At 31.6% G+C, this 18,685-nt stretch overlaps 1 protein-coding gene across 16 annotated transcripts in view; it reads right to left on the bottom strand.

Moving 5' to 3' along the window:
* Positions 1-10,964, bottom strand: part of LOC145258289 (uncharacterized) — a 175,922-nt gene extending 164,958 nt beyond the window's left edge. For 3 of the 16 annotated variants that reach the window (XM_080116321.1, XM_080116324.1, XM_080116307.1), the window contains exons 1-2: positions 10,130-10,252; positions 9,640-9,672 (exon numbers count right to left, since the gene is read on the bottom strand). Coding sequence is in view for 2 of the 16 variants with exons in the window: in XM_080116300.1 (XP_079972426.1) it covers positions 3,711-3,739 (29 nt within the window). In the remaining 14 variants the exon portion in view is untranslated. Of the gene's footprint in view, positions 1-3,710; positions 3,997-9,639; positions 9,673-10,129 lie in introns of those variants that run through there. The other 13 variants (XM_080116313.1, XM_080116320.1, XM_080116312.1 and 10 more) reach the window with 13 other exon arrangements.
* Positions 10,965-18,685: the final 7,721 nt, after the last annotated feature.

The following is an 18,685-nucleotide window of genomic DNA, read 5'->3' as shown; positions in this document are numbered from 1 at the left end:
TTTGACCTCTGCGATTTCTACGATATTACTCAACCAATTTTTGCTCTAAACATTTGAAATTTTATAAAAAGTGTATTGAAACATAAGGCAAGCTTTGTAATTGATTTTTGGCCGAAAAGTTGAAAGAGTTGACCTTTGCAGACTCTATCAAACTCCTTTGCCAATATTGGGTCTAAACACTTGAAATTTTAGGTATAAGTTATCTGGACACAAGTCAAATTTTTTAATATATATATATATATACATACATATGCACATAAAGTTATGAACAATACATAGGGCTGAGCAAAACCGGGCTGAACTGCTAGTATATATATAAAAAGAACTATTTTTTTAATTATTTGATCTTTTCAGCTTTAAAAAAATCTTGAAATTTTTATCAACCTACATTTATTTTGTTTAATTTTCATAACATGAAAATATAGAGGAGGGGTACAACACCTAAAACATATTTCCTCTAATATATTTAACGAAACCTACTTTTATTATTTCAGTTTATTTAATAATGAATAAATATAGAAAATTTCAGGAAAATATGACATTTATTTTTGCTAGATTTTTAAATCATGGGTATGTTTATGGCTTCAAAAACATCACTACATCCGAACGTTGTTTTAAAGTGTCGATAATGTAAACACGATTTTAGTCTTGCATTTTCATTGCTTTCATATGCTGTAAAAAAATTTTTTTTAATATTAGCAGTTTATTTGAAGCTTCTTTTAAAAGGTAAAAAAAGTTAGGATCATAATATTAAATTAAATTACATTGTGTTACATATGGGGGTAAGACTGGTGTGCGTTGGAGGTATCTATCATTCATATATATATATATATATATATATATATATATATACACACACCCTGGAAAAAGTCACTTCTGATTAATGTTTACCAGTCTTAAAATATGCAAATGAACGTCGCTGCTTTTCAGAATAAAATATTTTTAATACTAGTAAACATTAATCAGCAGTAACTTTTGCTGGGGATTAATATCAGATCGGATCAAGTTACGACGAGACTAACCAAAAATGGTTCGATTCTGTTACAAAGTTGACGATATTCCAAACAACTTAAAGTAGAATTTATTTGATACAAACAAAAATTGCTTCCGCAATTCTGATGAACGGTATTTATTTTCCCTTTCACAAGTATTTCATAAATATTTCTTGTTACATTTTTATGACATCGACATTTAAGTGTAATCATGATGGTGAAGCACTAGATTGTCTTAAAAATTCTAATTAATTTACATGGAGAATAATTTTTTTAAAAATAGCAAGAAGAGAAACGGGTGCTTATTCAGATTGGCACTTATTACGGTATTTAAAATTAAAATAGAAAATACAAAAATATCTGTATGGTGTACGTACCAGTTACGGAATGAAGATGAAGTATTTTACAAATCACAATATTTAATCAAGTAGGTTTTTTTTTTGGGGGGGGGGTCAGAAAAATCAAATTTTCCTCTTTCGATGAGGGTGAAAAATCGATGGACAAGGGCAGACAACTCTAATGCACGTGGAAACTGTCAAAATAACTGATTATCTCCTCTTACTATCTTCTGAAGAGAAATATGTCATCGTCTGTCATTTACCGGTAAAAAACAGCAAATCTACTTTTCGATAAATTTTTGTAATTTTGGGAATATACAACTTTCATTCTGTGACTAGTAGGCATAATATAACAAAAAAATTCTTCATTTTTTGTTTATCGTTATAAGTGCCAATTTAAATAAGCACTACAAAAAAAAATAGTCATCAAACATTTAAATCGAGGTAAACTTAGATACAAGATTAATTTTTAGTGTGGGAAAACCCCATTAACGTTAATTTTATCTTGAAAAAAATTTATAATTGCATCAGTCTAGAACGATTTCTCCTTCACTGATTGAGGAGAGAAAGATTGAGAGTGTGTGTATATATATATATATATATATCTATATATATATAAATAAATGGTACTCCTGCAGTATTTTACCCACCGATTTCACGATCTTAGCCGAGCGTTGATCGACATCCGTCGGAAAACGCCGGAACATGGCGAGCGGTACGATACTCTATCAGCCAATCAGGGCACTTCAAACGAACGCGCAGCAGACGAATAATTTTCATTGAAATTACACACATAGCGTTTCATTTCAGTTATTTTATTGTTCAAAGTAAAAATACACAGCCTTTCATTTCAGCTATTTAATTTAACCATAAAAAAAAAACAAAAAAACCGGGAGCTGTTGGAAACATATTTATACGAATTTATGTGGAGACAAAAATTTGGACACAACCCTTTTGTCTCCACAATAAATCAAATCGCGGAAGGCTACCCGGTTTGGGAAGGAGCTTCTTTCCACATCCTCTGAAAACCCTTTGCTCCCTACTTTGCCTCTACAGTCGGTAGAAAATCTTCCAGTCGGAACTAAAGATAAACAGTAATTGTTGTCCCCCCCCCCCTACAAACATTACTGAAAAAAACAAAAAAAAACATTGTTGTTACTGTTTAATAACGTTTTGTTAAAAACAAACAAACAAAAAAACATTGAAGTGTTTATTACTGTTGCTTACCCCCCCCCAAAAAAAAGCTATCGGAAAACAAAATGAACCAAAAAAAAAAAAAAAATATTCAACAAAATAAATTTATTTTACTTTAAAAAAACTTACGGTAAGTGTTTGTGATTTATTTTATCCAAATTTTTTGTATTAATTTTATCCATTTTGTTGTGTGTGTGTGTAATATCTTTTCCTTGTAATGTTGTGGCTATTCACATACTTTTAGCGTTCTTGCACCGTAGCTCCGAATTCTCGGCTTTCGTCGGCGTTAACGCCGAAAGCGTTCGTCAACGCTCGGCTAAGATCGTGAAATCGGTGGGTAAAATACTGCAGGAGTACCAAATAAATATATATATATATACTACACTTGAATAATCTACCCCCCTTCTCTATTTTTTTAATTTCTATCTTTACTTCATTTTTTTATAAGCCGATTATTATCGAATGGACACTATAGTCTACCAGATTATGAAATGAAAAAAATTCAATATTTAAATATTTGGTAATTGTGCATAAAACCGAGCCCTAACTTTCAAACATGTCGGCAGAGTGGTATCCGCATCTGTCAATTGAGGTATGGAAGCACAAAATGGATACAATTTTCAAATATATTTTGTGTTTTATTCACTACCTTATAATAAAAAACATATAAAAATATGTAAACTTTTTTATGGATTAAAGAGAAAATAAGGAACACGATGTAAGTTTCATGGATATAAAAAAAAAAAAACTAAAATTTGTTTGTTTACTTAAAAATTGTATTAAAAAGGATAGATCCAAAAAAAAATATTTATCGTTCGTATTCATTAAAAGTTATTTTAATTTTTGAAAATTATTTATTGTTCGTTTTTAATTTGCTTATTTAATTATTGTCAAGTTTCAGTATGAATCGAATCGTAATCCTCTTCTTTTGAAACACCAACAATTTTTCCTTGTTTTTATTTTTTTATTTTAATTTTAGTATAAATCGTGTTCCTTATTTTTCTTTAATTAATACAAAAAAGTCTTGCATAATTTGACTCGAATTCTTGTGAAGCATGGATCGGGCGAGACCAGCAATTATCGGTGTCAGGCGAGCGTCGTAACAGACGCAGACTAATGAAAAAAAAAAAAAAAAAAACGGAAAAAATTAAAATGCAAATAAATCAAAAATAACATAAAAACCTACCTTGAAAAATGAAAATATGTTGATTTCATTTTAGTATTTATTTATTTATTTTTTTTTCTTTTTTGCAAATATTTATCAACAGAAAGTTTGTTTGTTTTTTCTCCAAGAAAAGATTTTTTAACCGTATAATTGTTATGTATAAGTACAAATTTTTTTTTGTTTTGTTTTCTTTTTTGTAACCATATTTTTTTCCTTGTTTTTTTTATTTTCAAGACTTGTTGTTCTGTCAAGTTCTTTTGGTGGCACTATCCATTTGTACATCTCCAGGAGAAACCATCCTTTACACACGATCTATTTTTAAGTAAACATTTGTGTTTACACTTGTTGCACCTCATTTTGGGGGGGACAGCAATTTCTTCTCCTGACAATATGAGATTGTCTGCATCGATGTTTTCATTTCTTTTTCTAACATGTATAGATTTATTTTCTTGCCTGTCATTTTTCTGTTTGACGAGCTTGAAAATATATTTGTTTGTCATCTTTTCTTTTTTTGTTGGTTTAGTCGCTTTCTTCCAATTCGAATGTCGTCTGCTTCCATTTAGATAGCGCTTTTTCATTGGCTAATCAAACTCCCAAAAATTCAATTAAAAAAAAAATAAATAAATAACTAATCAGAAAAATAAAAAGTCACCCCCGCCACCTTAAAAATTACTAAAAACATAACAGAAAAAAAATTAAATAAATAAAATAAAAAGTCGAGTTAGCGTTTCAACATTTGAACAACGCTCGTGCTCGACTGACACCGATAACTGCTGCTGCTGGTCTCGCCCGATCCATGCTTGACGGGAATTCACGAGAATTCGGGTCAAATTATGCAAGAGTACCTTATTTTTATATATTCTTATTATAAGGTGCTAAAAAGAAAAAAAAAAAAAAATATATATATATATATATATATATATATATATATATATATATATATATATATATATATATATATATATATATATATATATTTGAAAATTGTATCCATTTTGTGCTTCCATACCTCAATTGAGAGACGCGGACGCCCCCTGCCGGCGTGTTTGAAACTTAGGATCTGGTTTTATGCATAATTACCAAATATTTGTAGGGAGTGCCCAGTTTCTTATGCAACGTTCTAAATCGATCATCCATTTTAGAACAATAACTCTTTAGGCCAAATTCCGCGAATTTAGCCTTTTTAAAGCAGTGTAGCCTTTTTTTTTGTTTTGCTTTGTTTATTTTTAGATTATTTAAAATAAAAATAAAAAAAAGCTAAATTCGCGAAATTTGGCCTCAAAACATCGAGTGGTTCTAAAATAAGTATCAATTTACTAGAAAGTTATATTAAAAACTGAGCACCTCCTACAAATATTTAAATATTGAATTTTTTTTTTTTTTTAGACTAGTGTCCATCCCATAATACAGTTAAACCCTGGGATACGGTATTAAAATTAGTAACAAAATGCAGTACAGTATATAATACACAAATCACAGTTTGAATAACACCGTAAGGCGGGGAAATGCCATAACCAGGGGCCGAAAAAAACGTATCCTAGGATTCAACTGTACTCCGCCGAAAAAATTGAAAAAAAAAAAGAAAAAAAAATTTTAAAAGGGGGCAGAAAAGCTTTACGAACTCCTAAGATGTTGGAGACAGACCTACATAACCATATTTAATATTCTCAAACTACATTAATCGGGGTATTTGGAAAGATTTTTTTTTTATCAAATGAGAGCACAAGCCACAGCATTATCGTCTGGAATAGTCTGCGTTTGCAGTTTTACATTTTATAACTTGAAATTTATAGATATTAAATAAAAAAAATAAAAATTTTAATATTGGGTTCAGCCTTGGAACAACAGAGTACATGTGTCCTCGTTACGTGGCTTGAGGGGAAAAAAGAGTTAAAGACTAAATTTACGAAAACCAATTAAGGAGTACATACAAAAAATAAAAAAATTTATATATGCCATTGGTTGGGCCAAAACGATATAGGATTCCCTGCTAGTGTTAGTTAGTTACCCAACCCACTCTTCTTTTTATCCCAAACTCGTCACCAGATGTGCCCTCCCTCAAAATCAATATCCGTTTAATAAACAAGCACTTTTTCCAGCTGTACTTACCAGCAGATTCCCCGGAATTATTATTATTTTTATTTTTTTTTTTTAACCAAATTAAATTGCTAAAATAGCACAAGAATCTATTTTTCTCAGAACTTACGGAGATTCCCGAATCTTGACATACGTACGTGGCTATCCGAAAACGCTCAGTGGTGAAGGTAAACATTTAGTGCTGTGGCTGCTGTGCATCTATGTTACAGTGCTATTTTTAAAGAGTATTTTCAAGTTAAATTCAATTTTTACGATACAATTTTTACAATTTTTTCATTAAATTGTTAAGTGAAAGTACAAAATAGTCACAAAATACCCTCCCCATGTTAAGAGTGGCTTTCTAAATAACGTTATTATTTTAGTGCGGTGATGATGCACAAGTATCAATATTTTTGCAAAGCAAACAATTTATGGTTTACTAGAGGAGGGAGGGTCCTTGTAGGATCGTAAAATACGCTTAAGTATATACAGTCATGCAGATTTCTTATTACAGAGCTAATTCGCTATTGAATATATGGGTTTGTATTACTGTACACATAGATTCGAAAAAGTTGTCAAAAAACAAATATATAACAAATAAATATTATCAAAGTCAAGATAAGTTACTTTTCTACCAAACTGGATATATTTTTTGTGTTTTTATTCAATCTAACATGCTTATTCAGCTCGAACACCATACAGTGTTTACCGATGTATTCGAAAATTCAAGATGGCGTCTCAGTCTCACACCCTCTTTAACACCGTAAGTATGGAAAAAGGTGTTATAAATAAAAAAACTATACAAAATACTATTAAAAACCCGCCGAATATATGTCAACCTATGTCACGGTAACATATATTCAGCGAGTTTTTAACAGTATTTTATCCGGTTTTTTATTTATAACATCTTTTCCCACACTTACCGTGTTAAAGAGAGAATAAGACACCATTTTGAATTTTCCAATACATCGGTAAACACTGTATGGTTTTCGAGCTGAATAAACATGTTAAATTGAATAAAAACACGAAAAATATATCCAGTTTGGTAGAAAAGTAACTTATCTTGCCTTTGATAACATTTATTTGTTATATATTTGTTTTTTGACAACTTTTTCGAATCTATGTGTACAGTAATACAAACCCCCCAAAAATAGTACTCATGTAGAGAGTGATCCGTGCTGAAATAATAACGTTATTATTTAAAAAGCCATTCTTAACATGGGGAGGGTGTTTTGTACCTATTCTGTACTTTAACCTTAATAGTCTATACTGCAAAATGCATTCAAACGTTTATATTTTGTAGGAAAATGAAGATGAATAAATTAAAATTAGTCTATTTACAAAATATTAGAAGAAATGGAATACGTCGTAAATATGCCTGATTTATTGACCTTTTTTCTCTCAGTTATAATCTTTCTACCCTTACACACAACGGTGCTAATGCACTTACTGATCCGCGCAATTTTTTAAAACCCTATTTCTACGTTTAATTGAAGTTTTATTATGCTTTTTTATTCAATTGTAAAGTTAAAGTACAGAATAGGTACAAAACACCCTCCCCTCCACATGTTAAGAATGGCTTTTTAAATAACATTTCAGCACGGATCAATAAGTGCAGGAGTACCCACACAAAAAAATACATTGGAGCCCTACCACAAAGTCCAGGTGCCAGCAGTACCCCCCCCCCCCCCAAAAAAAAAGAATGAAATACAAATAAAACTATTTATCCGCTTGCGCCCTCTATTGGCACTCCATCGTCACGTATGTCACGACTCGGGAATCTCAATAAATTGGCATTTATTTTTTATGCGCTGCTTGTGCACAAACAGCTTTTCTGTTTCAATAAATATTATTTATTGAAACGAGTACTTCTGTCGGCGGACCTTGCTTAAATAGTGTTATTATTTAGAAACCCAGTCTTAACATGTAGAGGGGATGGCATTTTGTAAATATTCTGTACTTTCACCTAACAGCACGGATCCGTAAGTGCATTAGCACCAAGTTAAATAAGGTTTTACGATATCTTTTTAAATAAGTTATTAGGTAGAAAGTACAGAATTAAAAAAAAAAAACACCTTCTCAATGTTAAAAATGGCGGTGGTACTCATGCAGAGAGTGATCCGTGCTGCTGAAATAATAACGTTATTTAAAAAGCCATTCTTAACAGGGGGAGAGTGTTTTGTATCTATTCTGTACAATTGAATAAAAAATGTACAATTGAATAAAAAAAAAAACATAAAACTTTAATTAAACGTGGAAATACGATTTAAAAAAAATAGCGTGGATACTAGTGGATCACTCTCTGCATTAGTAACCAAAATGGCTTTCTAAATAACATTATTTCAGCACTGTAACAAAAATGCATAAGTACAAAAAAAATAGCACGGTCCGTTTGGCATAAGTATGAAATAATCGGTGCTAAATGCAGAGAGTGGTCCGCGCTATTTTTTTAAATCGTATTTCCGCGTTTAATTAAAGTTTTATATGTTTTTTTTATTCAATTGTAAGGTCAAAGTACAGAGGTACAAAACACCCTTAATATTAAGAATGGCTTTTTAAATAATAACATAATTTCAGAACGGATCAATAAGTGCATGAGTACGAAATAATCAATTAAAAGTAACATTTTTGGGATTTGTGCAGTTTACGTAGGATGCTATTTTTTAGATGGTATTTTCAAATTAAATTCAATTTATACGATATGGCTTATTATATTGTTAGAATATTTGAATATTTGCAAAACAAAACATCCTCTCCATGTTAAGAATGGATTTCTATTATTTCAGTACGATCCATAATCTGTATAAGTAACAAATTTTAAAAATATATATTAATTTAATGTGCAAGTCGTTGCAAGAAAGCACACATTGTAATTGTTTAGTTTGGTTTTGATGTAAATTTCTTTTGGTATTTTTTTTATGACCTGCCCGAGCGTAGTATAAACACCCCTAACCTCCCCATGGTAAGAACGGCTTTCGAGGTTGGGGATGTTAATTCCGAAAGCCGTTTTGGTGGAGTTACCCCCCACTCACCCCCAGCGTAATTTCTGATAGTTTTTTTTGTTTTGTTTTTTTCACTGGATTGCCAATCCAGTGGATTTTTAAAATTACGTTTTTATTGGTTACAAAATGGGTGACTGATTTACCAGAACATTGTAACTAAAAAGTGAGCACCCCTTTCAAATGTCGAAATAATTTTTTTTTTTTTTAATAATCTGGTTAATTAGTGTCCAATCAATAGTAATCCAGTAATAATCCGTTTTTAACATGGGGAGGTTGGAGATGTTTATACTACGCTGGGGCAGATCGTAAAAATACCTTTCTTTTTTACTAGTTATTTAAAAACTTCGGTGCTTATCCATAATTCAACGTAATTAATAGAAAACTTAAACAGCATAAAAGAAATATAAGGTTTTAATTTTGGTTAAAAATAAATGAAGTCGACTAAAAAGACATTTTATAGTTGCAGGTTTTTCTAGGTGAAAATTCTAAGAAATTTTAGTCTTTACTGTATATTATTTTAGAAGCAATCATAGTTATTACTACATAAATAATGTTATATATTAGTATTTACATCGAAATTAATCCTCGGGCATTGCGCTTGAAGAATTGCCTCCAACGAAACAAACGTTTATGCGTAACTCGCCGTAAGTATATTTTTAAATTACTACTATATAAACTTATCGTATGTTATTAAAACTTAACTTACTCAGTGAATTAAATAAAATATAAGAAGATTAGTTTCCAATCTCAAGTATTTTTTAGGCGACAAAAAAGGAAAAGTTGTTGGTGGAAAAAAAAAAAAGAGAAAAATGTTGGCATTTTGCACGAAAAGATCAGTCATTAATTAATGCAAATTGATGAAAACAACTCACAGAAAAGGCCATTTTTTATTCGATCCGCGCCGACTAGAATCAAAAACATGAAATAAGTAAAACGGATTTAAAAAAAAAAAAAAAAAAGGGTAGAAATGTTATTTGATAAGAGGGATCAGTTTTCTATTGTTATCATCTTATAAATCGATCCCCCATTTTATGACCACATCAGCTCTTCTTTCTACGAAGTCGTCGTGTCAATAAAAATCTATTAAAAATTATAAATTTAATATAAAAATCTCAACTTTCTATTTAAAAACAGATTTTCTAAAAGTAAATATTTAAAAAAGTCAATCCATTTGTTACACATTTTTTTAAATAAAAATGAGAGAGAAATTAAAAATAGTCTGCTGCTTTTTTTCGACATAGGATATATACTTTACTTGGAGATTTTTTTTTTGGTATATATAAAAATACGAACATGAAGAGTTTTTTTTTGTTATCTTAAATTAGTGGATATGAATAAGGCACTTTTTTTAAGTCTACTTACCGTAAAAAAAAAATCTCTTCGTAAAAATGCACTTTAGGATTTTAGATTTTTCATAAAAAAACAAGAGAGACGCTTTAGCTAAGGAATTACAGCCATTTTTTTTTTTTCTCTCCTCAAATTCTCAAACTTCGATTATTTTCGTATCTGTTACGAAAATTACCGAACAAATCATTGAGCGAATTCGGCAATTTTCGAAAAACTTCGGAATCACCTGCAACATTTTTGCATCGTAAACGGAAGTGACGTCATACACCAACATGGCGATCCCCTTACGTTTACTTGCTACTCGAATTTGTTCGAATTTGTATATTTTAAACAGATCTTTCAATAATGGACATAATTATTGTTCCCAGGCTCGTAATATTTTTGCATGTAGTCGAAACATGATGTCTGATCGCATCGTCAGCTTAGCTGTAATTCGGTATCCACACAAATTGAAAGTTACGAAATGTTCTCAAAGGCCGTTTAGTAGTAATTCTGACCATGTGCTTTCGACAAGGTCGTTGGATAAAAAAAGTGAAATAATTGATGAAAAAGAAAACGCAACGACGAAAAATGAAGAAGAATCAGATTGTTTATATTCAAAGGTAATTGTCGAGGTGAAAGGTCATGACCCGGCTATCATCAAAAGCTACGAGACATTTGTTTCTATGGCAGCTGACGGGTTGGATGTTAAAATCGGACAGATTTTCACCCCGCCGAAGGTCATTACTCGATATACGCTCTTAAAATCCGTGCATATTTTCAAAAAACATCGAGTCCAGTATGAAAACCGAACACATTACAGGGTTATTGAATTTCTGAATCTGACGGGATCGACGGCTGAAACTATACTGGAATATATCCAAAGAAATTTACCCGAAGGTATGGCAATGAAAGTGACGAAACATCGAATAGAAACAATACCACAACATTTGCAAATCGATATTAATAATAAACAATGACACTCTTTTTCCACCCATATGTATGTATGTGTGTGTGTGTGTGTGTGTGCATAATATACATACATTCATACTGTACATAGGATATCGGTGCTTCGAATTGCAGGACCCAATTAGAAAACAAAATACAGTTTCTGGATAATTATATTTCCTATAAAAACACACATACAAACCCAACAGAAAAAGAATAAACATTAAATGTTTGGTATAATAAAATTTTGAAAGGCAACGGAAAAGTTTTCATTTTAATATGACGAAAGGCAAATTACAGGCAAAAAAAAAAAGACTTGGTAATTATTACTATTAGCAACATAATTTGTTTTTAAAGAAATACTGTTGAGAAATTGGTCTAAAATTCCTTAATTACCGAATCTGGGTAAAATACTCCTTTTGTTTATGTTTACTAATCAAATAAGAATAGTAATGATGATTGCTGTAAATTTTATGGGTGTTTATTTTTTCTGTTAAACCAACAAAATATAAATAAACATTAAATGTTTGTAATAAAATTTTGAAAAGGTTGGCGTTGTGCATATTGTAACAAGAAAAAAATGTACTTATGCAGAATACGGGACGTGCTATTTTTAGGTAGGATTTTAAATAGGCACCGCCAAAACTGGGGGGGCAGGTCAGTACTTTTTGACGGACCGTCTTTTTAAAAATCTACCAAAAATCAGGTAATTATCCGATCAATACGAAATTTTCAGCGATTATTAGGAGAAGAATGAACTTTATAACAGTGTACTTATTTTTCATAAACGATATTTATATATATATTTTTTTTTGCTTACAAACCCCCCCCCCCTTGTTTTGAAGTGGGAACAAATATGCTTAAAATAATCATCTGAAACTGAACAAAACATATTGTGTTGTTGTAAGGGACAGAATTATAGATTTAAAAAAAAAAAAAAAAAAAATTGTTTGCATACCTTATTTTGACGTCTGAATATCAGAACTTCGATTGTGTTTAATTATCCCGCTTTTGAGTTTTGAAGTGTGAAATTCGGTGAATATGTTAAGTAAAATAATTAATTTAAGTTAAGCAAAACAAAAAAAAATTTTTTTTTTTATATTTATACGAAAAAAGCCATTTTAAAATTTTTGATAAATAAATTAACAATTTTTTTTTAGCGAGCCGAATAATGCATGACCATTATTAAACAGAGCATGCTTTGAATAATCGATACAAAAAAAAAAAATTCGATAAATATTGTGCCCTTTGTGTTAAAAATAGCATCATTTTTTTCGATCTCGTTTGAAAACGTTTGCCGCCTTTCGACTACGGTGGACCAAACGCGCTGAAATAATTTTTTTTTATTCTGCTTTAAATTGCCCCCTCCCCCCATTTTGGGGAGCCTGGCCCCCACACACATACACATTAAAAACCAAACTCATACAAATGGTCACCCATCTGGTACTGGCCAGCCTCAGCTTAATAATACATTGAAATTTTCGTCACTGAAAAATAATTTTTTGGGGCCTGTTTAGTCTTCCATAGTTTTCGTCTCATCGAAAGAAAACGTAAACAGAGTCGATCTGAACTCATCGGCGACGCGAAATATCTGGTTAAATATATGAATAAGTGGAATTATTTGAATTTCAGGTACTTATATTATAATATTTTTGCATATTCTCTTAGAAAATCATCCTAAATCTTAGTTAGACAATAAATGAATAAATAAATTATTTCAAAAACCCTTTTTTTTAAATATTTAAGTACGTTTTTTGTGCAAGACAAAAAATAACAATTGTTAACTTTTTGGGAAAATTTAACATTTAAAATTGAATTAAAAATAGTAGAAAAAGTTTTACATTATTCTGTTTTCTATATGATAAAATTCAGGGTTTTATCTTTCTGGAAAAAAAAAAGTTACTCAGAAATAATGGATTTTAATAAATGTAATTTAGTTTTAAAAAACAACAACAACTTGATTTTGCGGCCATTTTTGGCGGTGCCTAGATCAAAAATTCGTCCCAACTACATTTGCTTTTGTAATGTTTTTATTTTTTGTTTTTTAAGTTAAAACCCTTAACAAAAGTTTGTTTTTTCTGAAAAGAAGGATGCAACTTTTTTCTTTTCTTCAAAAATTTTTTCTGATTATTTGCTAAGGTTTTTAACTTCAAAACAATGAAAATATCACACAAGAAAATGCAGTCGTGATGAACAATGAAAATTTCATTGTTTCATTTATAAAACCATCAGTTTTATTTTGGCAACAAACTGAATATTCCTGTAATGACGGTAATGACCTGTTCCCTGTGGGTTGCAGTGTAATGCTGGTCATGTATCCACTCTCCCAGGCTTTATCTTCTCTCTTTGAGAAGGAGTGAGTTTATTGTTAATCGCCTGAGGCGCTTCTTCTGGGGAACGCCGACAGGGTTACACAGACATCTTTTGCGAGATCAGATTGCTCCTCCTCTGGGGTTCTAACTTTCAATCAGACTTTCCGACCCTTGTGTCGCATTGTTCGCGTTGGTTTAGAAATAAATACGACAATGAAACCATTAATAACAAATCGACATTGAAGCAAGACGCAAAAATATCAAAACAACTTGCATTAATCTTGACAGATCCGCACCGCCGCATGTATTTTGTTTCAGTTTAATGTAGTTCATCAAATCTCGTTCTACATACACATCGGCGGCCATCGACGTCTATGTGTCAACATTACCTTTTCACATGTTTCCTAATACATTTGTTGTTGTTACTTAGACAAGTCAATGTGTTTTTTAACATGGCCGTATGGGTGGACTTGGTTGCGAATTAAAGAAGAAAGAAAGCTTACTCTAATCTGATTGACAACTACCCTCGGACTTAGGCTTGTTCGAATTCCATTGTGGCGGTCAAAAAGGCTAAGATTTCATCTACACCTATTTCTTTTTCTTTTTTTTAAATTGGCAACCATGTCAAAAAAGCACGCTTTCTTAGCTCAGTAAAAGTGACAATAACAAATCTGGTAATGTTTAAAGATTGAAAGAAGAACACTAGGAAAATTCAGTACAGGCATTAAAAATGGTTTTATATTATTTTTTTGTTGAATATCAATTTATATTATTATGTGAAATGAGGAATCATTTCAAGTGCCATTTTTGTTTTTAGATAAACACAACATCAGGTAAAATTCTGTGGCCATTTTGTTTTGATTAAGCTGACACATTTCAAGCATGCTTTTCACAATTTTACATACGTATTGCTAACTGGATTTTAAATGTAAATAATTCTTCATTTAGTAATATTTAACAGCATAAAACCATTTTAATGCGTATAAAATATTTTCTCGCAATCTTTTAACATTACCTTTTTTTAACACGAGTTCTCGGGTGTGAACTATTCTATATTTTTATTTTTCCTTTTTTTTTTTTCTTATTATCGTTATTTACTTAGGGTTAGTATTTAAGCTAATTAAATTAAGTTAATTTCTTTGACTTACCTGCAAGACAGGTTAAATTATCTCAATTCAGAAATGTTAGTGATGATCTACTTTTTTGAGCCTCCTCAAATTTTGACCACAGACGGAAAAGATCAAAAAGAGAAATAACTGAGTGACATTTTCTATTTTCTGAAACTACAATGTTGACATGTAGGTACCTCCAACACGCGCCACAGTTTTAACCCTCCCCCCCCCCATCTATATGTGACACGATGTATCTAATTTAATTTAATATTATAATTCTAACATTTTTACCATTTAAAAGAAGCTTCAAATTAACTACTAATATTTTTTTAACATTTTTTACAGCATACAAAAATAATGAAAATGCGAGACTAAAATCGTATTTACATTATCGAGGCTTTAAAACAACGTTCCCATGTGGTAGTGTTTTTGAAACCATAAACATACCCATGTTTTAAAAATCTAGCAAAAATCAAATAATAGGCATATTTTCTTGAAATTTTCGATATTTTTTTCATTGTTAAATAAACTTACATAATAAAAGTAGGTTTCATTAAATATATTAGAGGAAATATATATTTTTAGGTGTTCTACCTCGCCTATATTTCATGATACGAAAACTAAAAAAAATAAATGTAGATCGATAAAAATTTCCAAATTTTTTTAAGCTGAAAAGATCAAATAATTAAAAAATAGTTATTTATATATATATATATATATATATATATATATATATCCCATTATTTATTTCACTTACTTTAAAGTTGTAAATAAAATTGTACATAAAATCAATATTATGTTAAAAAAAGAAAACACTTCTTCTTGATAATTTTTTTTCTCTGTAATATAATTATTTGAATTACAGCAAAAAAACAGAATTTTAAAAACTTATTTTTAAAAAGCTTAAATTCCAATATTCCGCAATATGAAGTTTGAACATAAACTTTTTTACAACCAGTTTAAATGATAATCTCACGAAAAATCCATCGCCTCTGTCAAAAGTTTTTGCGAGACATACAAACATGCACACATACATTTAAACATCTTTGCCCTTTATATTATAGACTAACGGGGGGGCACCCGGCGATGTCCGGGTGTTTTGAGTAAATCAAAACTCCGGGGGGGGGGGGGGTAAAATAAAAATAAAAGTTTTGGTAGGTGAGTATGAGGATCGAACCCGAACCCTTTAGGCAAAGTTGGAAATTATAGTGTGAAAAAAAAAAACGTGCGACGTTAACCATTGGGCCACCGCGACATACAATGGAGACACGTTTGAATTTATTTAACTATTAGAAACACGTGTCCGCAATAAAAGTTTCCATTTGACCTAATTAAGGTCAAATAGAAGTTACGCAGTTCACTTTTGCTGTGAGGCAGCAGTTGGGTTTGTTTACCCAAATTTGACTGTTGGGGAGGGGGAAACCAGCTCCCAATTGTCCAGATTGAATAGCAATTGTCTGATATACAACATTGATCAAAGCTGATTGCTTCTGGATGTTTCCCAGCGCGATGCCGAGAAAGCTGTTAAGTTTGAATTAGTTTCGCTTTTTATATGACATAAATAAATCTATACGCTACACGCGTTCTCAAATCTTACATATTATTATCTATGGCCTATATAAACACTTCTAAGCAATAGTAACCCCCCCCCTGGGAGCGTGTGCAAGAAAAGCCTTTGCGAGACATACACGAAATGGTCACGCACATTTTGCCTTTTATATATATATAGGAGAAGATGAAGAAATTCTCATCTCATTCTACTTGGGAAAGAAACTTGTAAAAAAAAAAAAACTTTTTAAAGTAAAAAATCCGAAAAACAAATAAAATAGTGAACGTGGTGGAAAAATTAAAAAAAAAAAAAAACGAACGAAAAAATATATTTGACATCTCGCCTCGAACGTGCAATCTTAAGATAACAGCGCTGCTACTATACCGACTGGTCTATGATCACGTGAGCAAAATTAGGTTGTTTTTTTTTTTAATATTTAAACTAATTCAAGAAAGAACGTTTTTTGCGCATGCGTGTATGGCTAAATTGTCATGAAGGAACGATTTTTTGCTACCCGTCCCTGTAGAAAAGTGCTCAATTGAGGGTGGAGGAATTCATGTTTTTAACCAATTTTTCGATATGTCGTCCGAAGGGTCAAGCGTCAAACTGATAATGATCTCATGGAAATCCATCACCTCTGTAAAAAGTTTTTGCAAGATATACAAACATACATTTAAACAGATTTTTGCACTTTGTATTATACTAGCAGGGGTACCTGGCGTTGCCCGGGTGTTTGGAGATGTGTGTGCTGTTTAATAAAAAAGAAACTGGGGGGGGGGGGGTAGAAGTTGGTAGGATCGAACCTGAAGCCCTGAGGCGAAGTTTGAAAATAAAATCGGCTAGCCAGAATGAGTTACTGAAAGATGTTTGAATTTATTTAAGTAAGAACCAAATTGACAGGTGCGCGCACGGAAATCGTCGAGCGTTACGACGACAACGTAAGCAATAGCTATTCAGCAAATAAGGTCAATGACCAGGTTTGTTTGCTATAAGCAAAGTAAAAAAAGAAAACAACGTTAAAACTTAAGCGGGGGGAAGGTAATCAAAACATCGGAAAAAAAAAACGAACGATGTTAAATGTAAAAATCAAAAAAAGAAAACAGAAAAATGAACGTCAAAACCAAAAAAAAAAACATGTGAAAAATGGCTTAAATAAGCCTGTTTTGATATTAAAATCTAAAAAATCGATGGGTACCCGCGTGTTTTTGGGTGTGTGGTCGGGGGTGGATAAGTGAAGTAAAAAAATAAACAGAAAACGAGCGTTACGTGAAAAATGGTTTAAATAACACTGGTTCAATATTTAAATTTAAAACATCAAAAAAAAAAAAAAAGACATCTCACACCACGATTCGAACCCAAAACGTTTAGATAATGACCCAACGCGCTAACCAACTGAGCTAACATGACGCACATGAAATTTAGTCAGTTTTTCAACTATTTAAACTAAATCAGGTCATGACGTCATCTGGCGCATGCGTAGAACTGGTCGTCGTCATGAGAGGACGGTTTTTGTTGACCCCCGCCCCTGTCGAAAATTGTCGATTTTCGAAGTGAAAAAATGAACGTTTTTGGCCAATTTTTCGAGTGAAGGATGGAGCTTCAATATGATACCGAGTTTGTGAATTTTCGTTGTGTCTGTCAAAAGTTTTTAGCGGACACACAAACAGCATACATACACACTTTTCGCTTTTATATTTATAGACTAGTGGTGGGGTACCCGGCGTTGCCCAAGTTTGGAGGGGGTGGGAATGTTAATGAAAAGCTAAGAATAATCGAAGTAAAATAGAAAACAGAAAGTGGGGGTACCCGGGGGGGGGGGGGGGGGGTAATCAAAACATCGAAAAAAAAAACTAACGTAAGGCAAACGAACGATGTTAAATGTAAAAATCGAAAAAACAAAAAAAACAGAAAAACGAACGTTAAAACCAAAAAAAAAACATGTGAAAAATGGCTTAAATAAGCCTGTTTCGATATTAAAATCTAAAAAATCGGTGGGTACCCGCGTGTTTTTGGGTGTGTGGTCAGGGGTGGATAAGCGAAGTAAAAAAAAAACAGAAAAACGAATGTTACGTGAAAAATGGCTTAAATAACACTGGTTCAATATTTAAATTTAAAAGATCAAAAAAAAAAAAAAGACATCTCACACCACGATTCGAACCCAAAATGTTTAGATAATGACCCAACGCTCTAACCAACTGAGCTAACATGACGTACATGAAATTCAGTCAGTTCTTCAACTATTTAAAGTAAATCAAGTCATGACGTCATCTGACGCATGCGTAGAACCGGTCGTCGTCATGAGAGGACGGTTTTTGTTGACCCCCCCACCTAGAAAATTGTCGATTTTGGAGTGAAAAAATGAACGTTTTTGGTCAATTTTTTTATATTTTTCCGGCAAAGGATGGAGCTTCAATATGATACCAAGTTTGTTCATTTTTGTTCTGTCTGTCGAAAGTTTTTAGCGGACCCACAAACACACATAAATACATACATACATACACACATTTTCGCTTTTATATATATAGACTAGCGGGGCTGCCCGGTGTTGCCTGGGTGTTTGGAGGTGTGTGCATGGGGGAGGGGTAAACTAAAGAAGTAATAACCCTGTGTAAATATTATAAAAAATAACGATGTTAAACTTCTTAAAAAAATCAGAAAAAACAAAACAAAA

The sequence above is a fragment of the Euprymna scolopes genome, chromosome 33 (assembly GCF_053919585.1).
Source record: "Euprymna scolopes isolate OS-2025 chromosome 33, ASM5391958v1, whole genome shotgun sequence".
Taxonomy (NCBI): Eukaryota; Metazoa; Mollusca; class Cephalopoda; order Sepiida; family Sepiolidae; genus Euprymna; species Euprymna scolopes.
This window is presented reverse-complemented; position numbering and strand designations above follow the sequence as displayed.